This window comes from Perognathus longimembris, chromosome 3 (genome assembly GCF_023159225.1).
Source record: "Perognathus longimembris pacificus isolate PPM17 chromosome 3, ASM2315922v1, whole genome shotgun sequence".
NCBI classification, from domain to species: domain Eukaryota; kingdom Metazoa; phylum Chordata; class Mammalia; order Rodentia; family Heteromyidae; genus Perognathus; species Perognathus longimembris.
Genome location: NC_063163.1, coordinates 90731442 through 90756090, shown reverse-complemented (window position 1 = coordinate 90756090; position 24649 = coordinate 90731442). Strand labels below are relative to the sequence as shown.

The following is a 24649-nucleotide window of genomic DNA, read 5'->3' as shown; positions in this document are numbered from 1 at the left end:
TAGGTCACTACTATGTGCCGCTTCTGAGAGCAGAAGACACTTCCTCACCTATCATTGGGGAGCTGTGGTCCTCAGACCAGACAGCTGAGGCCTCACAGGCCAGCTACTGTAGAGGTGGCCCCAAGGACTCTATGCTGACTCTGAGGGCGTTTGTTGGACCCCTGAGTCCATCCAAGGTAAGCTGCTGGGTAAGGAAGCTTCTGAAAACTCCCTGTCTGTCCCCACATTGCTAGGTGCTGTGTCCTGTTATTTTGAGCTTGTTATTATAAACTAACATTTTTTTTTTGCCAGTCCTGGGCCTTGGACTCAGGGCCTGAGCACTGTCCCTGGCTTCTTTTTGCTCAAGGCTAGCACACTGCCACTTGAGCCACAGCGCCACTTCTGGCCATTTTCTGTATATGTGGTGCTGGGGAATCAAACCCAGGGCTTCATGTATACGAGGCAAACACTCTTGCCACTAGGCCATATCCCCAGCCCTCTAACTTTTTTTTTTTTCTTTTTTTGGCCAGTCCAGGGGCTTGGACTCGGGGCCTGAGCACTGACTGTCCCTGCTTCCTTTTGCTCAAGGCTAGCACTCTGCCACTTGAGCCACAGCGCCACTTCTAGCCGTTTTTTGTATATGTGGTGCTAGGGAATTGAACCCAGGGCCTCATGTATATGAGGCAAGCACTCTTGCCACTAGGCCATATCCCCAGCCCATCAACTTTTTTTTTTTTTAAAGTACTGGCCCTGGGCCTTGAACTCAGGGCTTGGACACTGTCCTGGAGCTTCTTTGATTAAGGCTGCATCTCCATTTCTGGGCTAGAGCTATGGCTCAAGTGGTAGAGCACTAGCCTTAAGCGCAAAAAGCTCAGGAACAGCACTTAGGCCCTGAGTTCAAGCCCCAGGACTTACACAAAGAAAGAGTCTCAGACTTCCCATTTCTGGGCTGGCTTTGTACCACAGCCTCCTCCTAAGTGGATTACAGGTGTAAGCTACTGACTCCCAGCATAAACCAACTTCTGTGGAGCACAAAGGTCATTCTTGTCTGAAGCCATCTGCTATGAGGTAGTAACAAAGTTTTGGATTTGGATATACTGGGAGTCCACACTTCTTTAGAGTAGTTTATCTGGGCCAGCCCCTCCATTTTGTTGTCTCATTCTTTCTGTCCCTCCTCTCCCCTTACCAGTCTAACATGACTGCCTCTTGTGATTTTTTTTTTTTTTTTTTTTTTGCCAGTCCTGGGGCTTGGACTCAGGGTCTGAGTACTGTTCCTGGCTTCTTTTTACTCATAGCTAGCTCTCTGCCACTTGAGCCACAGCACCATCTCTGGCCGTTTTCTGTATATGTGGGGCTGGGGAATTGAACCCAGGGCTTCATGTATGCGAGGCAAGCACTCTTGCCAATAGGCCATATCCCCAGCCCCGCCTCTTGTGATTTAAGTAACTCTTGTAAGTTTACCTTCCAAATTGAATTTTGCCACACTTGCAATTCCCAGCACTTCCTCTCAAATGTTCGAGCCCCTGGCATCATCTCCTTTTCCCACAAGCTGTAGGCTTTTCTACAAGCTGTACAGGCTGCCGTGTTAATGAGGTTGGTAGGTCAAATGTTGTACAAATATTGTACATGTTTTTGTGCCATATTTACAACTGACAGTTCTTTCTCAATGGCATTTATGAAATCTTGATTAAAAAAACAAAGCTGAGGATGTTAGCTCATGCCTGGTTGGAGGCCAGCTCCAGCAAATAGATGATCTCAACTAAAAAGCTGGGCCTGGTATACCCCTGTAATCCCAGCTATGATAGGCATAAATAGGCCGATTACATTTCAGGTAGGCCCAGGCAATAAAAACATGACAACCTATCTGACTAAAGAAGAAAAGACCTGAAAGTGTGAGATGTGTAGCTTAAGTCATAGAGCACCTATGTAGGAAGCATGAAGCCTTGAGTTCAAATCCCAGTACTGCTTTCAAAACCAACAAACAACAGCAACAACAAAAAAAAAAAACCTGACAGTGCAAGTGGCTCATACCTGTAATCCTAGCTACTTAGGAGGCTGAGATCTGAAGATCACAGTTCAAAGACAGCACAGGAAGGAAAATCGAATAAGACTCTTCAGTTAACTACCAAAAGGCTGGAAGTAGAGCTGTGGCTCAAGTGGTAGCGTTTTCCAGGCTTTGTGGCACATACCTCTAATCAAGAAGCTGGGCATACTTGTAAGATCAGCTTGGGTACATAGTGACATAGACTCTTTTTCTTACGCTTTCACACCTATAATTCTAGCCATTTAGGAGGCTGAGAACAGAAAAGATCAGGGTTTGAAATCAGGCTAGGTAGAAGTTTAGGAGAGCTCTCTGAACCCATAGCTAGGCTGGTAATGCACATCTGTTGTCCCAGCCAGGGCAAGAAGCCTAAAGTAGATGGGGCATGTACTTGAGTGGAAATTGAGACCCTATCTCCAAAATAACCAGTGTAAAAATGTGGGGGTTTGGCTTAGCAGTGGAGCCTTGCTCTGAGTTCAAACCCCAGTAACACCACCCAAAAAAAAGGCAACACAAACCAAAAAACATTTTTTTTAAACACTGACTTTCTAAATAGATATTTGCAACTATAAAAATATCTCCAATGCTGAGTGCTGGTGGCTCATGCCTGTAATCCTAGCTACTCAGAAGGCTGAGATGGAAAGTCTGTGAAACTCTTATGTCTGGGCTGGGAGTATGGCCTAGTGGTAAAGTGTTCGCCTCGTATACATGAAGCCCTGGGTTCGATTCCTCAGCACCACATATATAGAAAATGGTCAGAAGTGGCGCTGTGGCTCAAGTGGTAGAGTGCTAGCCTTGAGCAAACGGAAGCCAGGGATAGTCCTCAGGCTGTGAGGTCATGCCGGGCTAGATTTACCTCCCCTGGTGCGGGGATGCTAAGCTTACTCCCTTATCAGTACTCCCCTTTCCACCCTCTCCCCTGGGCACCCAACCAGCAGGTGGCCAAGGTGGAGCGAGGGACACAGGCTAGCCTAAGGTGCACGTGGCCGAACGAGATCCCCTTTTTCTTCCCTCCTTACCCACCAAGGAAGCCAGGCGCAGACGGATCTCGGAGACGCTTCGGAGAGCAATCCGGTTTATTCAGGAAGGGCTCACAGTAATATAGTAGTGATGACAAGGATTGAGCATGAGCTGCGATAGGCTGGCGAGCTTTTGTCTGTCCAAGAGCAGCTCCCAAAGGACCTCCCTCATGGGCTAATGTCACTTCTCATTGTACCACCCTGTGTGCTCGCTGGCGCAAGGTGGGGGATGGTCTCAAAGCTACCCCTTCTGGTTCCAGACCCAGAAGGAGATAGGTGTGGCTCACTTCCACACTGCCCCAGGGCTGGGGGAAGGGCGGCGTCTCAGGAGCGCTCTCCTCGTCCTTCCCCCGCTTAAGGCCAAGATGAATCCCCAACAAGGTCAAGCCCAGGACTGGCAAAAAAAAAAGATGAGGTGCATTCAACAAAACTAGCAGTAGGTGACTCAAGACAGATTGATGTCTATTCTTTATGTTATGGGAAGTAATGCATCTGCCTTTGGGGTGGTGGCTGGTGATACCTGCTGTCCTTAAATCAAGTTAAGACTCGTGTTGAGGGGATATGGCCTAGTGGCAAGAGCGCTTGCCTCGTATACATGAAGCCCTGGGTTCGATTCCCCAGCACCACATATACAGAAAATAGCCAGAAGTGGCGCTGCGGCTCAAGTGGCAGAGTGCTAGCCTTGAGCAAAAAGAAGCCAGGGACAGTGCTCAGGCCCTGAGTCCAAGGCCCAGGACTGGAAAAAAAACAAAAGACTCGTGTTGGCTTTCCTGGGCCAGATTTGATGCTCACAATCTATATAGGCTGGTGAAGGGAGGAACCTCCTTCCCACCTCAAGCACAGGGCTGAGTTTGGTCATGCTGCCTCTCTTGGCCTCAGAGCTTTGTGGCCTATTAAAATTGTTGGGAAACAACCTTTAAGTCTGTGGTTCTGATAGTTCTGAGACTGGGTGAGCTGAAACAAGGTACAGCATAACCTGAAGTTTTTCCTTTTTCTCTCAGGCCGAAGATTTTCGCAAACTCTGGAAAACTCCACCTCGAGAGAAAGCAGGCTTCTTCCACAGTGTCAGGAAGTCTGATGCGGAGCGGGGCACTGAGAGAGTAGGGAGGTACTTATATGACCATGCTAAGAGCACACAGGCTTCAGTGCTGCATAGTTATTTTGTGTGGATGTGTATTGATGGTTCCAGAGCATTTACTGGGACATTTTAGATCTTTTTTTTCCCCAAAATATGTGCCTAATTTGAGGTTTACAGCTTAACTTTGCCACAGACCTAAATTTTTATATATCTGGCTAAAACATAGGATTTCACTATATGAGTAATGTGAGTGTACACTGGCTGGGGGCTTCCATCTTGAGCAAATGTGGTTTGTTTTGGCATAGAATAGCTTTTGGGGGAACACTGCAGTCTTACCTGCTAACAGATAGTTGGAAAAAGCATGCTTAATTTTAACCTCAAGCTTAGGATAAAATAAAATTACACACAATATTGCAGACATTGTTTTGGCACTCTGAACTAAGTGGCTGTTTTCTTTGGGTAATTTTTCTGTTTTCTCAACTGGTTGTTTTTTATTTCTTACAGGGAGCTAGCTCATGAGCTGGGGTATCCCTGGGTTGAATACTGGGAATTCCTGGGCTGTTTTGTTGATCTGTCTTCCCAAGAGGGCCTGCGAAGACTAGAAGAATATCTTGCCCGTCAGGAAATGGGCAGAAAGGTTCAACAAGAAACAAGAGAAAATGAAGCCTGCCATCAAGACAAAGCATTCACTTCTGGTGAGCAAACATGAGCTGAGGTGGCTATGGCTTTCTCTTCTTTCCTCATGTGATTTTATTGTAAAAGTGGTATCACAAGGTATGTGTCCACTCATATGATGTACATGTACTTGTATATATGAAAAGCACAACGGCATGGCAAGTGGTATTGCTGCTTCTTGCTTTAGGTCCTGGTCCAGAATTGAAAATGTTTCATTTGATACTGCTTTTCCAAAACTTCTAGATGTAATATTTTATTTTATTTTTGCCAATCCTGGGACCTGAACTCAGGGCCTGGACACTGTTCCTAAGCTTCTTTTGCTCAAGGCTAGCATTCTACCACTTGAGTCACACTGCCACTTCTGTCTTTCTCTGTTTATGTGATATTGAGGAATTGAACCCAGGGCTTCATGCATGCTAGGCAAGCACTCTACCACCAAGCCACATTCCCAGCCCATAGATGTAATATTTTAGATCTTGTATTTATATCTTTTTCTAAATGTACTGTTTATTGGATATATTGCGTGTCAGAAAAAGGAAGATATGTTATAGAATGCTCATGTGTATTTTTTCAGCCTTTAGGGACAGAGCATCTTGGGCACAAAAGCAGTGAATGGAATGAACAGAAAAGGTTAATCTGATTTTAAATACTTAAAAGTAACTCATAGCACACTAGCAACATTAAAAAAGGAAAAATTGGTTTGAGGGTGTGGCTCACTGACAGATTGCATGCCTCAGCCTGAGCAAAGACCTGGGTTTGGTAAGTTGCATTGGGGAAAGTAAAAAGGAAATATTAAGACTTCTTAAACATTATAAGAGAAAAGGCAAAAATCACCCCCCTCCCCCCCAAAAAAAGTATCTCACCAGTTATAAGAGTTCTGTCTTTAAAATGCAGTAAAATCCGAGTACAATGAGAGTAGGAGTGATACCTTGCCATCTGGTGCTAGTTGTGGTGTCTAGGCTCTGGACAAAGAGTCTGTCTCACCATCGTTTTTTTGTGAGGAAAGAATTAGAGATTCCTAAGCACTGTTTACCAAACAGTGGAAAACTTAATAGTTTATCCTTTGATAGTTGAGGATTGGATGAGTAAATTGTTCTATCCTTGTACAGAATGAAAAAAAATCATCCTTTCCCTGGGTGCTGGTGGCTCATTCCTGTAGCCTTAGCCACTCAGGAAGCTTAGAATTGAGGATCACAGTTCAAATCCAGTCCGCAAGAAAGTCTGTGACACTCTTATTTCCACGTAACCACCAGAAAACTTGAAGTGGAACTGTGGCTCAAAGTGTTAAGAGTACTAGCCTTGAGCAAAAGAGCTCAGGGACAACACCCAGGCCCTGAGTTCAAGCCAATCAAAAAAATAAATAAAAAGCATGCTTTCAGAGTATAGGGCATGATATGAAAAAAGAGCTTACAGTTGTAATGAATGTTGTACAACAATGCATATGATTAATGGGAGTGTTGCGCTTTAAATTGCCGGGCTTCGCTCTATCCCTCCCACCCTCGTGGGGAGGGGTCCTGGGCTTACCTATCTCCTCTGCTGGGCATCCATACTCACTCTCTCAAGTCGTCGTCGTTGTCGTCGTCGTCCCCCACCCCCACACCCCCCCACACCCCACACCCCACACCCCACACCCCCTCCCCCCCGGCCAGTAGGGATCAGACGCGGGAGCGGGGAGCCGGATTAGCCTCGGGTCGCGTGTGGTCGCGAGACCCCCATACTCACCAGCCCAAGGAAGACACGAGCGTGTGAGGTCCCGGAGATCGTCTCTGGGACGGTTCTGATTTATTCAGATGAGAAGCCAAGCCACAAAGATATATCCCAAAGGTGGGCACAAGGAAAGGGAGAACAGATTGGCCACGAGGGGTGTCCATCAAGTGATGTCAGGGGACCTCCCTTGTGGGCGGAGGCCCAGCCCCCCAAGGATTAGGTTTCTGGGGTACCCCGCCATCAGGCCATCAGACATGTGCTCGCCCCAGGAGCAGGGGCTTCTCTTCCTGTTAAAGGCAGGAAGGGGAGGGACAGGCCAAGGTCAGCTGTGGCCTCTTAAAGGCACAGCTGACCCCAACATGGGAGGAAAAAGAAACTACATAATTATCTTTATTAAATATACATGTAGGGGCTGGGAATGTAGCTTAAAGGTAGAATGCTTGCCTAGCATGCTTATGAAGCCCTGGGTTCATTTCCTCAGCACCACATAAACATAGCTGGAAGTGGCACTGTGACTCAAGTGGTAGAGTGCTAGCCTTGAGCTAAAAGAAGCCAGGGACAGTGCTCAGGCCCTGAGTTAAAGCCCCAGGACTGGCACAAAAACAAAACAAAATATACATGTATGTGACTTGATTAAACATATTAGCATAACATTAATTTTCAAATGGTGTGACTACAGCATACCATATTGGACTATATCCCTCAATTGAGTGTTTTCCAAATCTTTTGCAATTAACATGTATCATTTTTTTTTTTTTTGCAAAAAGAAAAATTAGGGGATACCAATGTTTAAAAAGAAATGTACTCAGCCAGCCAATGAGTCTGCTTACCTAAACATACATACATACATATATATGTATGTATAAATATATGTGTGTATGTATGCAGATTTAGATAAAGCTGGCAATAATAGTGCCATGATACAAGCTTTAAGAACAGTCAAAAGTTGTTAAGTTCCCTGAGAATGGCTACAATAAATTTAAATATAAATAGTATATATAAGTAGTATAAATAGTACTAAGAATTAAAATGAAACCTCAAAACATTAATAAATTGTATGTGACCTTTTTTGAAGAAAGAAATATACTCATTACCTTTTGTAACTGTAGCCCCTTTGTTCATCACCTTTACAATAAATTAAAATAAAATCTCATGAATTGAGAATACATTAGGAGGAATTGGGGGATAAGAAAGAGGAACCTTTACACTTAGGGCCCTTAGGATTGGGCACTGGTTTTCAGGTCCCTCTTTACCTGATTTCCCTCTGCACTAGTTTTCCCTGTAGAGGCTTCAGGTTACAGCTGGTCCTGTGACTGGTCATCTCTTGAGACTTATTTCAGAAAGCTTTGGTCCTTGTCAGAAATAAAACTGACCAAGTAAGCTCTGTTAAAATTAGGCAAAGTTCAGTAGTTCACACCTGTCATCCAAGATTTCTCCAGAGGTGGAGATTGGGAGCATCCCAGGTGGAGGCTAGCCCAGCGAGAAATTAGTGAGACCTCATCTCAATAAACTAGGTGTGTTGGCACGCATGTGTGGTCCGAGCTATTCAGTAGGCTCTAAGTCATAGGTAGGAGAATTGTGGCCTCAAGTAGTAGAGTGCCTGTGTTGGTAGGAAGATCAAAGTCAAAGGGTGTGCAAAAAAAAAAAAAAAATTATGAAGTCATAGGGATTAGGAGTATGGTTTGAGTGGTATAATGCCTGTTTAGCATGCTCGTGGCCTCAAGTTCAAACCAAACATGGCCAAAAAGAAAAAACACAAGTTGTCCCTGACTCCAGTAAAGTCAGAGCAGGCCTCAGGAGATATCCTGCTGCACCTGATATGGTACACAAGTGTGATCAGATGGACTGGGCAGGGGGAGTGCCACTTGGGCCAGGCTGGAAGCCAGAAGACTGGGAGGTAGCCTTATTTACTCTAAACCTGTTGTCCCATGGACAGAGTGGGCATATTTGTTTATGCCTCAGTTCCAGTGGCCACTGTCTTAACAAAAACAGGGCCTTCCGGGGCTGGGGATATAGCCTAGTGGCAAGAGTGCCTGCCTCGGATACACGAGGCCCTAGGTTCGATTCCCCAGCACCACATATACAAAAAACGGCCAGAAGCGGCGCTGTGGCTCAAGCGGCAGAGTGCTAGCCTTGAGCAGGAAGAAGCCAGGGACAGTGCTCAGGCCCTGAGTCCAAGGCCCAGGACTGGCCAAAAAAAACAAAAAAAAACAGGGCCTTCCTTTGGTATTGAACAGCAAAGTGCTATTCTCAAGTAGTTCTGCTTATTGCATTTACAGAACAGAGAAGCACAGGATTCTTCTTGAGATTATTTCCAGTTAATTTTTCTAGAGCTGCTGCAAGTCACAGCTGGGCAGGAGCCACCTAACTATAAGGAAGGATATATTCTCCCTATAGTCCTGGCCTGTCCCTTGGCCACAATTTTTCTTGTAATTCCTGACTTTGAGGGAGGAAAAGGGACCCGATTTATTTCTGCTAGCAGTGTCCTATTTTGCTCTCCCCCCCCCTCCACCCCCACAGGTGTAATGTAGGTGGTTTGTTGTCTTGAAACCTGATAAGGTTGTGAATTAGTCATTTCTTGCTTGGGCTATAGGGCTTACAGTGCATTTAAGTATGATGGTCATTCTGGTTCTGACCTGCACACCTAATGTGCCTCTTTGTTCTCATAGGTAGTGAGAAGAAGCATAGCAATTCTATCTCTGTGGGGGCATTTCTAGATGAGGAAGACAACATGAGCTTAGAAGAAATGAAAAATCAGCAGAACACAGCACGAAGTCAAAGCCAGCCCACAACTGATGCTTTTGGGAACGTGGAGTGTGGTGCCCTTCCCCTGGGGCAGAAGGCAGACTGTGGAGAAGGCTCCGAAGGACATCATCCCCACAGTAGTGAAAATGGGATAGGTCATTCTCTGAGTCAGAGGACCCCAAGCTGGAGAAGACAAGAGACCCCCCCTGGGGAGGCAGACCTTCTGCCACCTGTGTCTTCTTTGACTCTTCAGTTTGATAAACTGAACTTGAAAAACCTAGGAGGTAGTCTTTCTGAGACATCAAATGGAAACAAGAAAACAAAAGATAAGAAGGTCCTAACTTCAAAAAAAGATGGAGAAGGAAATGCTTTGCCAGCAAGTTCTGTTGCTGCAGACAGACTGGGAAACAGCCAAGTCAAGACTGACAGTAAGATGCCAGCAGGAGCAGGTGAAATGTCCCAGAGTCCCAGCAGCCCCAGAGCCCAGGCTGCCCTTGTACCTGGATCCCTGTCCACTAGGAAACTCTTTCTTTTGGGGTGAGTGATAGTCTGTACACATGTGGCATTGTTTGTGGTTCCTTTTTTCCTACAACTTGACATGACAGTGGTTCCCATCTTCTTCCTGGGTGTGTAGCTTCTAATACTCTCCATCGTTTTCTTTCAGCTCTACTGTAGTTGATCCAGGAAAGGAAATACCACCAGAAGAATCCAGTCTTACTAATAATTTATTTATTTTAGGAGTTAACACATCAACAGTGGGGTTTGATGGTGCTTCTTGTGGGGACTCAGTTGGTTTCCTGGAGACCCTGCCCTTGCTGTGCTTACTAGTAGGATGCTGAGTGTAATATCTGTCTGCTCTGGCCCTGTACCCTGGCTATTGATCTTTCCAGCTAGTGCCTCTGAGATCCTGGTGTATTTAGTGGTTAATGTACACAGCTAAATTGTCTCACATATTCTGTTCATTTGGTTCTTGAGTTTAAAATGCAGTGATGTTTTCAAAGTCTTTGTTTTTGTTTTTCTTATTCAGAAGTATCTGCTTTTTCTTACACCTTCCACCCTGTATTCTAGAGAAGAGCCATCAAAACTAGATCGGGATGTCTTGGCAGCGCTTGAGTGTGCAGATGTTGACCCTGGCCTATATCCAGCAGTGCACAGGTGGAAGAGTGCAGTCCTAGGCTACTCACCCTCAGACAGACAGAGGTGAACTTGGGGCCCTAAGAACAGTAGCATTTTGAGTTTATGTATAGAAGTTAGTCATAGTCCCCTTAGTCAAGCTAATACATGGTCATTGGTGTACAGTGGCAGGCCTTCCCTCTGCTAAGGTGGAAAATCAGACCAAGCTGAATCTTGACAGGCTGAAAAGGATGGTGGCATGCAGGATTTGTAGTCAGATCATGATAGTTACATATGGAAACACCACAAGTAATCTGCTCGGGGTTTAAGGTTCAGAAGTATCTCCTCAAGGGCTGGGAATACGGCCTAGTGGTAAAGTACTCACCTCGTATACATGAAGCCCTGTGTTCAATTCCTCAGCACCACATATATAGAAAAAGCCAGAAGTGGCGCTGTGGCTCAAGTGGCAGAGTGCTAGCCTTGAGCAAAAAGAAGCCAGGGACAGTGAGTGCTCAGACCCTGAGTTCAAGCCCCAGGACTGGCAAAAGAACAAAACAAAAAGAAGTATCTCCTCAGTACTGTGGTAGTCCCAGGGAGGAGTGCTGCTTACATCCTTGCCTTGTTTTCCTTGGATTTCTACCCTGCAGACATGCCCACCAGTGCTAATACCTCTTTCTGGTTTTCTAGTTGGCCAAGCCCCGCATTGAAAGGAAAGTTGAAGTCTCAACTGCCAGATCTTGATTTCCCTCACGGCTGCAGTTTGGGGCGAAGTGGTCCTGCTGGGATCAGCCCTGGGAAACCTGGCCATACCACGTCCTCTTCAAGCCTAGGAAGCCCTGGGCGTTACAGTCCTGCACATGGGAGCCACCTACGAAGAATGGCACACATGGCCCAACTCGCAACCCTATAGGGATGGCACTTGCTGCGGGGGCTCACTTCCTTCTTCATTTTTAAAGAAAGAAGGGTAATGTTTATTGGTAAAGTTTCACAAAAGAATATATTCTGAATAATTTATTCTTTCCATGAGGCCATAAGAATTTTAGAGAATGAAAATGCAGATGTACTAAGTCAAATTTAAATTTAATACTTCTGAAAAATAAAAGCAAACTCAAAAAATGCAAATACAAATATTCTCAAAAATGTGGATATAGTAATGATGCAGACATTTCAGATAGGGATTCCTAGGTTTGAAATGGAGCAAAGGAGATTGGGTGCGCTGGTACACACCTATAATCCCAGCATTCAAGAGGATGAGGAAGGAGGATTTCATGTTTGAGGCCACTAGCATGAGTTATATATACATAATGAGGCACACAACTAATAATCCCTAATAAAATGAAGCAGTGGTAAAAAGATTGAGAAGTAATATGTAACCTCCCAGGCCTGAGCAGATGCTCTGGAGGGAACTGGTAATTGCTATACTTGAATGCACTTCCACTGTTTATAACCCGAGGCAGGTTGTACACTAGCCTGGAGAGCAGCTTCCTAGTACACAGTATCAAAACCAATGTGTCTACCACCTGATCCTAGTTGTTTTAACAGTAAGGAACATGGAGTAAATGGGCCTTGACTGTCTTAGACTTGTGCTCAGAAGATAAAAGTAGCTTTCTCTTGGAAAAGAAATGTCCTAGCCAGTGGGAGTCTTAAAATAGCCTCAGAAATCTCACCAGCAATAATCAAAAGGTCTTTCTCACCAGCACCTGAACTTTCTACTTAATTGCCAGTGTGATAAATAAATTGTTCCCTCACTTTGGGGTATATGTTGAACATAAATGACAAGTGTACCCCATATTTTAGAATTTACTTCAGCTGGAATTTTGTTTATAAAAGACCACTTTGCTACAGTACAAAACCAGAGGTTTGAGTCTGTTTCAGTTGTTTATAATGTTTTAGCCTTTTGGTTATCATTATCCCTAGGGAGATCTGCACTGCCCTGTTACTTCTCACACACAAGCTGTATTCTGCAGACACTTCCAGTGTTTAATCCAGAACAAAAAACTACCACTGGTTATGCTAACTTCAGTGCCTTTTGTAAATTACCTTTAATTTTCCTGAATCTACTTTTTGAGAATTATACAATAATTATACAGATATAAGACATATTTTTATTTGTACACACTCTGAATTGAACCGTGTTTTTTAAAAGCTTCTTTTATATGATGACATAGATTAGAATTCGGAAGTTTGTTACACAGGATATTTTCAATGGCACATGAGATCAAGGTGTAAATAGTACAGTTTGTTCTGAAAACCATGACATTCCAAAAAGCACTTCGTTCTCAAAGGTAAATTGGGACACAGACGTTATTTTCAGTGCTGCTGTTTTCTCTGATGTCTTACCATATTGTCCCAGTATATTGTTGTCAATACTCAGCTCACAATTAAAGTACTGTTTTGCCCTAATTTTGCAGACTACAATTTTCTGAAGTTTCAGAGGTCACCACTGACCATTTTTTCCCACTTGCACGAACATGGTAATACCTGTTGTAGTAAATGCTTTTACCTTATGGTCTGTGTCTCTTGGAAAGAATGCCCTTCAGAAGTATTTTATAGACAGTACATTAACCTGAGTGATTTATTTGCAAGACTTTTCAAAGAATTTGTTGCCCTGGTTGATCAGGAACTCTTAACAATCCTCCTACTTCTGCCTCCCCAGTAGCTTGGGACCACAGGTGTGACAGTGTGCCTGTTTATTACTGGTCCTTTCTGCCTAAATAATTGTGAAAAGTCATAAAGGTTCCTTTTGACTGTGGGATATTGGGATATTTCCACTAATGTTTTAGAAGTCTCTAATCATCAGTTCCAAAACCACAGGACATAGATACTCCCCAGAGGAGGAAAGAACATTCTCCATCCTTTTATCATTAGGTCCATTACTGTCCAAATGCCCTAGCCACCAGGTCCCTTGGTCCCTTCTCTTCACAGAACTGCTGGGCATTCAGCTCATACTATACTCAGGTATTGTGTATACATGCAGACTAAATATCCTCGGGGATGCCCTGGCAGCCAGGGCCTTACCTGTCTGCATTCCCACCTGAACTTGGCCAGAGCCCACTATTACCTGTGGAGCCAGAAACCCCACTGCTAGGGCTACAAGGAGCTCATGAAGGGAAGGGCTACTGGTAGAAATGCTAACAAGGAACTTATTCAAGAGGTTATAGTCACCATGTATTCAAAACAGAATGACTTCAAAGAGGATCTGAAAACTCACATGACTTAAGAGTTGTATTTGGTTGAAAAAAATGCTCAATTACTGGTCTAAGGCTTCTTGCTCCAGGCTGGTCAGTCTGTCCAAGTGATTCTCAGCTTTGTCTTTCCACTAACAGTATGGCTCAACGTGACAGATGGGGAAGATTGCATGAAATGGGATAGGGCAGCTGGCTGAGTGTCCCCACTCAAGTCCTGTGAAGTCCTGGTTTCTATTTGTGGCCTCAGTGCTGTGCAGACTGGCCCTGCACCTCCTTGTAATAGCCATCATAGCCCAAAGAGAGAAGAACCTGTTCCTACATTTGAGGAACCAGGGCTCTACCTAAAAGTCAAGGTTTGTTCCTAGAATGCCACATGCTTCTTAGAGGTCAGCTGTTGGGGCTGCAATGTGCATGGGATGCCCTCAGTGCAGACTGGACAACTCACTGCCTCCCTGCCACCTGAGGTAAGAGGTGAGAAGCCTGCAGCTTTGTCTAGGCAGTGGTGTATGGCTGCCAAAGCTGCTACCTTCAGGTGACAGGTCCACCAAGGGACAAGTCACCAATGTATTCTGGCCGCTGGTGGGACGTCCTCCAAGCAGGACACCTGGTGATACTGTCATCCCTGGGGACAAAAGACACGACAGGAAAGGACTACCAGTGACACAACTGTTATCAGTTGCCTGGTATGTGTTTCTGTTTTCTCTATAGTCACAACAAATTCTTCTTGGGGGGGGGGGGGCGGGGGGAAACCACTAAATTCTTTTGGAAAAAAACAAAAACACAAGCTTTATTACATAGTTATTTACAAAGAAAACAATCAAATATCCCAATTCATTGTACTGATTACAGAAAATGCACTTGTGAGAGCATTTCTACCATATAGAAAGAAATTATATAATTTTTCTTTAATATTTGGGGTAAACTTGTCATTTCTAAATATTTGTCATTTCTAAGTATTTTAACCCACACACCCAAACATTAACAGAAGCCAGTGGCAAGTTCAGTCCTGGGTACTTCTGTTTGAGACGGCCTCATTGTACAGTCCAGACTAACTTCAAGATCCTCTTGCCTCAGTCTTCCCAAGTACTAGGATTACAGTATAAGTCACTATGTTCCAGCCAGGCCAAGATATTTTATTGGCTCCAGAAAACAAGACTGTTATCTACCTTCTACCTCTCAAAGGAGCAGGCCACAAGCTTCTCCACATCTTTATTCCTTCCCCCAAGGCTCAGGTCTACCTGCACATAGATACTTCTTGTTCAAACCCAAGTATTAAAATGTTTTACTCTGGACTGAGAAACTGCCTTTTAAAGCAAGACTCCAAGTGAAGAAAATCTCGAAAGTATTTAAATGACAAGTTTTCAGAAATGAGCAAAATGAGCTGGGAACAAAACCTCATCATCTTGTCTCAATGGGGACTGGGGATTGTTGGGCAACTGTGGTCAGGACCTTAGTGCAAATCACAATAAAGCCAAGTTCAGTCCCCAGAACAAGCCTGCCTTTTGCCTGAGAATTTTTTGCCCCATACCCCACAGGGTTGCTCTGGAGAGGGCACATAGAGAAGCCACTAGCCATAATGGTTTCCCTTTTTAGCTTGGGCCAAAAATAAGCACCCAAATACAACATAAGACATTTGTATACTTTCCTGCCAGCCTCTTCCTTGAAACACAAAATGACACTGGAGTGCTGCCTGGACAGGGAAAGGAAGGCTGGAGTCAGGATGCCACTTGAAAAAGATCTCACTGGTAGTCTCAGGACCGGGTGATCTTCTCAGGGGGCATGAATCCTGTGTCTCCAAGGGCTCTGAGAGCAACACGACCATTGGGTCGAATCACCAGGTGAGTGATGCTGCCATTGTTGAGTGAGAGTCGGAGCCAACCTTCTGGAGGAAACTGTAGGGCTCTGGGAAGGGAGAGAAAAGACAGCAGTGGGAGGTGCAGGCCTGCAACACCAGATCATACAACTTAGTGTCTATTTTTCCAGTGTAATGAGGAGGAAGCCAAGCACTTCTAGATTGTTTCTGATTAGATTCATGAATTCCTTCCAGGATGGAAATGTGACTTACAACCCAAGCATTTTCATGCTTTTAAGACCATGTTACCACATGTCTTTCAGCCTTAAGAAATGACTCAGAGGGGAGCCTAGTTTGATCCAGCATCCACTTCTGACATTATCTGCCATAGATCTTTCAGGCCTTTTTTTGGAGGTGGGGGAAAGGGGGGCAGGGAATGATTGGTGCTAAGAGTCTCACATACTTAACTGGGTTTGTCTTTGAACTGCAATTCTCAGATCTCAGCCTCCTGAGTAGCTAGGACTATGGACATGAGCCACTGGTGCCCATAGGCTGCCTTTTAATGTCTTCTCTCAGTACTGTCCCTCACAAATCCCATGACACCTTTCCTCAAATAAAACCAGCAGTGGGTCATCATAAGCCTGAGTGGTAGCCCTGCCTTTCTTTCCTACAGTGCTGTATCTACTTAGGTAAGCATGGCTGTATTTCAGCAGGCGCAGTCTCAGTGACACTGTTGTAAGACACTGTAAAGTGTCAATGTGAACAGATCACCATGGTGTGTTCACAAGCTAAGAGGTACATGGGGGATGGATCTCAGCAACTGGCCAGAACTATTCCACCCTAAAGGTATTTGCTCTTATTGGAGTTTGTGAGCAAAGCCAGAAGGAGAATCCCAGATCCCCAACAGCCTTGTGTTTCTGGAGGCCAGTACTCGCACAGCTTCTGAACAGGCCTTCTGACCACATGTGATGCCTGCAGGACAGCATGGTGATGGATGTGGTGATGTGGTGATGGAGTGGAGTGGAGACCAAGTGCATGGTTCCAGAGAGCATTGTCCACTAGGGCTCTTCAGTTACTAGCAATCTTATTTGTAACCTGGTAAGAGGCAACCCATGGCTACTAAAGCCCTAATAAGTATTTTTCTAAGAGGCCCAAGAGGTAGGAGGGACCCAACCAAGTGGCCTCCGCAGCGTGCAGGTGCTGGCCTTGTGCAGCCTGAAACAGGAGCCTACAACATTCTGTGGCAGACTGAATAAAAGGCCCCAAACAAGCCCCAAGAGAGCACTCTTAACAGTATAATGAGTCACAGATCCCCAAACCCACAAGAGAAACATATACATATCTGGACTGAGAGGGATCACCCCCCAAATCTAAGCATACTCAGTGCTGCCAGTAAAATCTATCAATGGATCCTAAAAGCTGTCTGTACAAGTTGGAACAGGATTTTTGCACATTCCCTTGCATAGCTGCTGAGCATGTAGACCATCTCAGCAGGCCTTGCCAGAAGGCATTTTGGCACCAGGAGCTCAAGAAAGCACACCAGAGAAAGTGAAAGGATACTCTATATGTAAGTGATGGAGCCTCACCAGTGCTGGTCCTGAGACCGACTCAGGAGTAGCACTAGGTGGAGCGTTTTCATTTCCACATCAATCACTCAATAACATCATCACAACATTCACATCATTTGTGTCCACAGTGAACTGTGAACATGTGACCTCCACCTCCTGGGCAGTTCCATCTCTGTTTACCTAAGGCTGAGCAAAGCATGGCAGTGCCTACCTGCACACAATGTAGCGAATGACATTGGCATGACATATGAAGATTTCATAGCTATCCTCTTCTTGCTTGGCATCTGCCCTGTGGATATAGTTCCGGAAAGCAGCCTCAATCCGGGCTCCATCTTCATAATACTGCTGGGAACAGCAAAGGATAGTCAGTGTAGAGCAGAAAAGGCTGAGGGAGGCAAGGCAAGTCAGCCTTAAGGCCGGTGGAGCAGCATTTTTACCACAGCATCTGGCTTCCAATGAGACACAGGTGGGTCAGGCTCAATGGGGGCACCTTCCCGAAGCAGGTCTGTGCTGACTCTACAGACACCTGAGGAGAACAAAGAATGGCTCAGCGGGGTGTCTGAGAAGCTAACGTGCCCTTGCCATGGTTGAGGCACTGGCACCCAACACTCACCTGGCAGGTGCTTGCTGATGATGTCCGTGGTCTCAACAGCACGTGTCATGGAGGAATGGACAATCTTATTAAACCTCAACCCCAAGCTTGCAAGTCGGAGTCCCGTAAGTTCAGCCTGTTCCCGGCCTACAAGGAGAAACAACGTGAGAACCACACACAGATGGGCCCTCCATCGGATTTTGCACAGCATCAGGATACCAAAGGCCAGTGAGGGTCCTGCTCAGAAGCCCTAGGCCTACCCAGGACCCAGGGCCTCAGGGAACAAATTCTCCTCAACCTCACAGAAAAAATCACGTGATTCTGCTAATAAAATGAAGCAAACCTACCAGCTGTGGAGCTTGGGCCACTTATATTACTTTTACTCAGCTGTGACCAAAATCAAGTCCCAGAATCATGCAGTAGCCCACTCCTCTGTACAATACAGATGTCTGGACACAGCAGCTAAATGAACACCCAAGGGGCAAATGCAGACACCAGCTGCAAACCGATGCTTTCTCTCGGACATATTTTTCATTTTTTTTTTCTTTTAGCCAGTCCTGGGCCTTGGGCCTTGAACTCAGGGCCTGAGCACTGTCTCTGGCTGGTTTTTTGCTCAAGGCTAGCATTCTACCACTTGAGCCACAGCGCCACTTCTGGCCATTTTCTATATATGGGGTGCTGAGGAATTGAACCCAGGGCTTCATGTTATATGAGGCAAACGCTCTTCCCACTAGGCCATACTCCCAGCCCCTATCTCGGATGTATTTTAGCACTGGCTTAAAATGCCCCAGGAGATCATTTTCTGAGGTGGTGACCACATATATTCTCCACTTCCTGTGCTATGTATAGGAACCAGAAGTAGTTCTTCCAGGCAGCAGCATAGTCTGGTGAAGAACAGGCCTCTTTGCTATTAAATATTTGAATACGTACACAACAGAGGAATGTCTCATTCAAATAGAGAAGTTGTTAGGAAATACAAGAAACACCAGCTAGTGTTCTGAGTGGTGTGGGAGCATCAGGCTGTATAACCTGGGTACGTGCATGAAAACTTGGCCACAAAGCCATCCTAAAGTTCTCAGCGCAAGAACAAAAGAAATACAATAAAATAAAGCAGCATGACATTACAGAGTCACAGACTTCAAAATAATGAATGGTAAGAGTAATGAGGAAGAAAGCCCAAAGAACCCAAAAGCATGATTGTAATGACCAGTGAGGGGGCTAGAGGCTAGCTCAAGTGGTAGAACACCTGCGTCATAAGTATAAGGCCTGGGGCTGGGAATATGGCCTAGTGGTAAAGTGCTCACCTCATACATGAAGCCCTGGGTTCAATTCCTCAGCACCACATATATAGAAAAAGCTGGAAGTGGCACTGTGGCTCAAGTGGTAGAGTGCTAGCCTTGAGCAAAAAGAAGCCAGGGACAGTGCTCAGGCCCCGAGTTCAAGCCCCAGGACTGGCAAAAAAAAAAAAAAAAACCCAAAACAAGTATAAGGTCTGGAGTTTAATCCTTAGTACCATCACAAAAAAAGGGAAGGAAGGAAAGAATGATCAATGAAATGAGAGAGGATATAAAACTACAAACATTCAATGAAAATACAAATAAAGAGCTGAATCAAGTCTAAAAAAATAGGGGCTGGGAATATGGCCTAGTGGTAGAGTGCTTGCCTTGCATACATGAATCCCTGGGTTTGATTCCTCAGCACCACATAAACAGAAAAAGCCAGAAGTGGGCGCTGTGGCTCAAGTGGTAGGGTGCTGTCCTTGAGCAAAACGAAGCCAGGGACAGTGCTCAGGCCCTGAGTTCAAGCCCCAGGACTGGCAAAAAACAAACAACAAAAAAACACCCAAATTCTGAAAATGAAAACCTCAATATTTAAAGTCAAATGTAAAACTCTGGCAAGTCTCTCCAGTAAAATAAAATAAATTGAAAACAGATTATTAGGTCTTGATGACAAGATAGACCTATTAAGAATAGTCAAATAGGGCTGGGGATATAGCCTAGTGGCAAGAGTGCCTGCCTCGGATACACGAGGCCCTAGGTTCGATTCCCCAGCACCACATATACAGAAAACGGCCAGAAGCTGTGCTCAAGTGTGGCTCAAGTGGCAGAGTGCTAGCCTTGAGCGGGAAGAAGCCAGGGACAGTGCTCAGGCCCGGAGTCCAAGGCCCAGGACTGGCCAAAAAAAAAAAAAAAAGAATAGTCAAATAAAGAAACAGGGAAAATATTAAGAAGTACAATTACAACATTCAAAACCTCTGAGACATTATTAAAAGATCAACCTAGGAATCACAGGCACAGAAGAATAGGTGCATCCTAAAGGGATAGAAAGCATATTCAGTAAAATAATAGGAACAAATCTTAAAAAAGCCATTAGGTACAGGAGGCCTTTAAGACACCTAGCAGACCAGACTAGAAAAGAACTACCCCAAAACACATCATAATTAAAACATTAACTGTGCAGAACAAGGAAAGAATACAGTGAAGACAGTCAAGTTAAAGCAAGCCAGAATCCAAAGGACATGGTCACATGTTTTCTCTATGTGCAAACTATACCTAAAAGATACACATACATGTAAATATTCACAGGGAAATGTATACATACATAGGTAGACAGGTGAGAGGAGATAAAACATGTTTACAAGACTGAGGAGATAGTGGGAGAGAGAATATTAGAGGGTAAATGATACTGAAATTGTAAAGGAAGACAAAACAAAACTCACTAAAAGCTGTTTAACAGGGGCTAGTGGGGGTGGGAAAAGTGAAAGTAAGTGAAGAGGGCAATCTGATTAAAACATTGCATATGCATGTGTGAAATGTGCCAGTCCTGGGCCTTGGACTCAGGGCCTGAGCACTGTCCCTGGCTTCTTTTTGCTCAAGGCTAGCACTCTGCCACTTGAGCCACAGAACCACTTCTAGCCGTTTTCTGTATATGTGGTGCTGGGGGATTGAACCCAGGGCTTCATGTATATTAGGCAAGCACTCTTGCCACTTGGCCATATCCCCAGCCCCCAGTGAAACTTCTTTGAATAAGTTTACACTAAAAAAAAAAGACGAATGTAAAATAAGATCCTATTCACTACGTGCATACAAGTAGGAGGGGATGGGGAAAGGAGAGTGTACAGGAGTGAATATGATCAGAATATTTTATACAGAGCTGTTGAAACTGATTTGGGATTTAAATCTGATCAAGTTACATTATATGTATATATGGACATCTCAAAATAAGACCCCCAGATGGGGTTTCACACATTTAGTGGCTAACACCTTTAGTCCTACTACTCAGGAGGCTGAGATCTGAGGATCACAGTTCAGAGCCAGCTCATTAGGCAGAAAAGTCCATGAGACTCATCTCCAATAAATTAATTACTCAGAAAACGCCAGAAGTGGCACTGTGACTCATGTGGTAGAGCGCTAGCCTTGAGCGCGAAGAAGTTCAAAGATAGTGCGTAGGCCAAGTTCAAGCCCCAGGACCAGCAAAAAACAAGAACAAACTAGTTGATGCTAATAAAGTGTAGGAGAAAAAAAGTTGTTGAAATTCAGCCAAGTATGGTAGTATATACATACTGTCCCAGATAGTAATTACTGACAATGATAACATCCAGGTATGGGCTGATGACCTCCAAACACAGGGTTCTTTGTTTGAGGGGTGGGGGGGCAGGGTTGGTGCTGGCGCTGGGGCTTGAACTCAGGACCAGGGCATGGGCAGTGTCCCTTAGTTTATTTTCACTCAAGGCTAGTGCTCTACCACTTAAGCCACAGCTTCACTTACAGGATTTTGGTGGTTGATTAGAGGTATCTCATGAACTTTTCTGCCCAGGCGGGCTTCAAACTGAGATCCTCAGATCTCAGCCTCCTAAGTAACTAGCATTATAGGAGTGAGTCACCAGTGCCCTGCCATTTTCAGCTTTTGGTGGTTGAAGATAAGGCTCTTCTGACTTCCCTACCTGAACTTTTGTTGGTTTTGTGCCAGTACTGGGGCTTGGACTGAGGGCTTCTTGCTCTGGTTCAGCTTTTTCCATTCATTAATGGTACTGTCCCACTTGAGCAATACCTCCACTTCTAGCTTTTCTGCTGGTTAACTAGAGGTAAGAGTCTCACAGGGGCTGGGGATATGGCCTAGTGGCAAGAGTGCTTGCCTCGTATACATGAAGCCCTGGGTTCAATTCCCCAGCACCACATATACAGAAAATGGCCAGAAGTGGCGCTGTGTCTCAAGTGGCAGAGTGCTAGCCTTGAGCAAAAAGAAGCCAGGGACAGTGCTCAGGCCCTGAGTCCAAGCCCCAGGACTGGCCAAAAAAAAAAAAAAAAAGTCTCACAGATTTGCCTGGGCTAGCTTCCAACCTCCATCCCCAGATCTCAGCCTCTTGAGTAGCTACAGTTATATGCTTGAGCCACTGGTGCCTGGCCCAACATGAGTTTGAGAAGAGTCAGTACCCTAAGCACCTTTGAGGCTAAACCAAGGAGTCAGCAACACATACCCAGTGGGGTTAGAGTTCGGTCCTTTTCCACGGAGCCATCCACATGATACTGGGAATGCCTGATGAGGAAAATGTGCCTTGTGGCCTTGGCTTTGTAGTGGTCCAGCCTGGATGCTAGTTCTTCTTCTCCAGATTCCACATTTCTCTTTCTGAGGTTGATTAGAGAAAGTGGTTCTCGCCTAATGGTAAAGACAAGATGGTATGTCTTTCAGGATTTGGGAAGAAGACAGGGGGAAAAAACCAGCACCAGTATTGGCCTGGAGAAGCTATCTCTAAGAGCACACTCACACTACACTCTTTGTTTTGCTTTTTTTCTTTTTTTGTCAGCCCTGGGCCTTGAACTCAGGGTCTGAACAGTCCCTGGCTTCCTTTTTTTGCTCAAGGCTAGCACTCTGCCACTTGAGGCACAGCGCCACTTCTGGCCATTTTCTATATATGTGGTGCTGGGGAATTGAACCCAGGGTTTCATGTATACCAAGCAAGCTCTCTTGCCACTAGGCCATACTCCCAGCCCCCACTGCACTCTTTACCCTACAGGATGAGGATCCCCCACACTGGTTGGGTGGGGCTCATGTAATTGATGCTACTAAAGGTTAATTGTGAGTGAGGGAACAACACAAATCAAAACTGTTAAAATTTATTCAGACTGGCCCAGGCCCTGAGGTCAAGCCCCACACCAACTAAATAAATACATAAATAAAATAAAAACAAAATTTGTTCGGACTTGTGGAAGAGGAAAGTCTGGAGAACACTAAAGCAATGATAGCTGTTTAGGAAAGGCTGCGAGGGGGGGGGGGAGGTCTGAAAAGGTCTGAAAGCTATAGGCAAAGACAGGACATAATGGACTCCATAAGGCCCTCCCAAGAAGAGGCCAGGGACTTAACCAAGTAAAGCTCTAGGAGATTTAACCAAGTAAAGGTCTGAGTACTTCCAGCGCAGACAAGTGGACACAAGAAAATGCATTCCCTTCTTTCCTTCTGTGGTTGCTCAATTCTATCTGCCACAAGTCCTCCAAAGGACTCAATTTAATTTCCTCCATCTTTCCTCCCATAAATCCAGATCTTGCAAGCAAACACAGACCATCAGTTTAAATCAGGAAAACAGGACTTAACTGTTGGTTCTACTTCAAGCAAATTTCCTGGCCTGTGTTTTCCTTCAAAAGGCCTCAGAAATTTAGTGCAGTATATTGTTCTGTTTTTGTTCTTTAAGGCAGGGTCTCCTAGAGCGCCAAAGCTGTTCTCAAACTCATTATGTAGCCCAATCTGGCCTTGAACTAACTCTCAATCTTCCTGCCTCAAGCTCTTGAGTGCCATCATACCCATGTTGTACAGCTTTCATAGATGGATAAAGTCCTCTGCGAGGAAGTAACCATTTGAGCTAACCAAGAGAAAAACATCACATCCCAACTGAGGAACCTTCCACAATACACCTGACCAGCACTCTTCAAACCACTCTTCAAAAGGAAACAACTGAAAAACTGTCAAAGCTGAAAGAAACCTAGACACATAATGACTAATGGTCAGGTTGGATCTTGAGGCTAAAACTCAGAAAACTCTGTCAACAAAGCAAGAATACTAGTAGGTAATAATGTATCAACATCAGTTCATTAACTGCAACAAATATAATAGGGCTTGTCTAAGAATAATTACAAAGCAAACCAGAGTGGAAGAAAAAGAATCCTCCTACCTGCAACTTTGCTACGAATATAAAACTATCCCAAAATAACTTCATAACTAAATGTTTGAAATTCCAGATACAACCAGGAAAATGAATGTTAATTCTGTAACCCTTTGCTAAGCCTTATAGTGACAACACTTACTGGTACTTAGTTTACCTGGGACTGGCTAAGTGCCACGGCCTCTGGGCCACTTCTGGAGCAGCCCGGCCCACTATAAACAGAATGCTGGCTACGGATCATTAAAAACAAACAAACAAAAAAAACAAAAAAAACCACAACTTTTTAAATTAGCAACATTAAAAACGTAAAGAAACAGGTGAAGTTCCAGAAACACTTTTAAAACCACTGGAAGCACTGCTATTTCAACACATTTAAAACCTGCATTGCTTCGGTTTTGATACTGATATTAGATGAAGCTGCACACTGCGTTGTGCGATCACAGGAGCCCTGACCAGAGATCCATACACAAGTGTAGCCGCGGCTCGGACCCGGGTGTCGGCTCGCGGACGACCCCGGGCTCGCGGACCCAGGTGGAGACTCCGACGAGGGGCGGCTCCTGCACCGGGACACTTGGCGCCCTCGGGAACCGGCCAATCCCCTGCGCCCCGACACCTGTCCTCGGCTGCCGGCTGTGCCCAGGCCCGCCCGCCGCGGCCCGGCCCCGGCCGCGTACCTGTCCCAGTTGGGGTCCCAGACTCCGGGCTTCGGCCGCGCAGCCCAGGCCGGCGGCTCGCCCCCGCGCTGCTCTGCGTCCCCGCCCCCCCGCGGCTTGCCCACCGCTACTGCCGAGAAGAGCACGGCGGCCGAGCCTCCTGCCAGCCCGCAGGCCGCTAGCTGCAGAGCCTGCCGGAACGCCATGCCTCCTCCCGCGCGGAAGGACGGCCCGCGGCGGGACGGCGCGCGGCGAGAGACATACTTCTGCGCACGCGCGCTCGGCTGGCGGAAGCCCCGCCCCCAGGGTGTCCGGCCGCGGGGGTTGTTGGGAGTTCGACGGACG

The 24649-nt window shown here is 45.5% G+C and overlaps 2 protein-coding genes and 1 pseudogene across 3 annotated transcripts in view; 2 read left to right on the top strand and 1 right to left on the bottom strand.

Annotated features, from left to right (window-relative positions):
* Ankle2 (ankyrin repeat and LEM domain containing 2) overlaps positions 1-12090 on the top strand; it is a 30782-nt gene extending 18692 nt beyond the window's left edge. The window contains exons 8-13 of the mRNA XM_048343214.1: positions 4-176; positions 4041-4147; positions 4622-4812; positions 9169-9781; positions 10313-10444; positions 11045-12090. Coding sequence (XP_048199171.1) covers positions 4-176; positions 4041-4147; positions 4622-4812; positions 9169-9781; positions 10313-10444; positions 11045-11267 — 1439 coding nt within the window. The 3' untranslated portion in view covers positions 11268-12090. The remainder of the gene's footprint in view (positions 1-3; positions 177-4040; positions 4148-4621; positions 4813-9168; positions 9782-10312; positions 10445-11044) is intronic.
* Positions 7306-7475, top strand: LOC125349788 (annotated as a pseudogene).
* Positions 12091-14312: 2222 nt separating the features above from the next.
* Pgam5 (PGAM family member 5, mitochondrial serine/threonine protein phosphatase) lies at positions 14313-24523 on the bottom strand. 2 transcript variants are annotated; one of them, XM_048343215.1, is made up of 6 exons: positions 24326-24523; positions 21975-22153; positions 17519-17644; positions 17343-17431; positions 17117-17250; positions 14313-15447 (listed from the first exon to the last, which is right to left on the bottom strand). In XM_048343215.1, the coding sequence occupies exons 1-6, from the start codon at positions 24508-24510 to the stop codon at positions 15297-15299; spliced, it is 864 nt and encodes a 287-aa protein (XP_048199172.1). In that variant the 5' UTR covers positions 24511-24523; the 3' UTR covers positions 14313-15296. The 2 variants fall into 2 exon arrangements, with proteins under 2 accessions (XP_048199172.1, XP_048199173.1); XM_048343216.1 differs by having other exon boundaries at positions 17117-17247.
* Between the last annotated feature and the right edge of the window lie 126 nt (positions 24524-24649).

What these genes read in the sequence shown, in the direction of transcription:
- Pgam5 (XM_048343215.1), bottom strand. Translation starts at nt 24,510, where the DNA reads ATGGCGTTCCGGCAGGCTCTGCAGCTAGCGGCCTGCGGGCTGGCAGGA. An exon ending in TGGGACCCCAACTGGGACAG is followed by an intron (nt 22,154 to 24,325) that starts GTACGCGGCCGG and finishes CTTTACCATTAG; the next exon opens with GCGAGAACCACTTTCTCTAA. An exon ending in CCGAACTCTAACCCCACTGG is followed by an intron (nt 17,645 to 21,974) that starts GTATGTGTTGCT and finishes TTCTCCTTGTAG; the next exon opens with GCCGGGAACAGGCTGAACTT.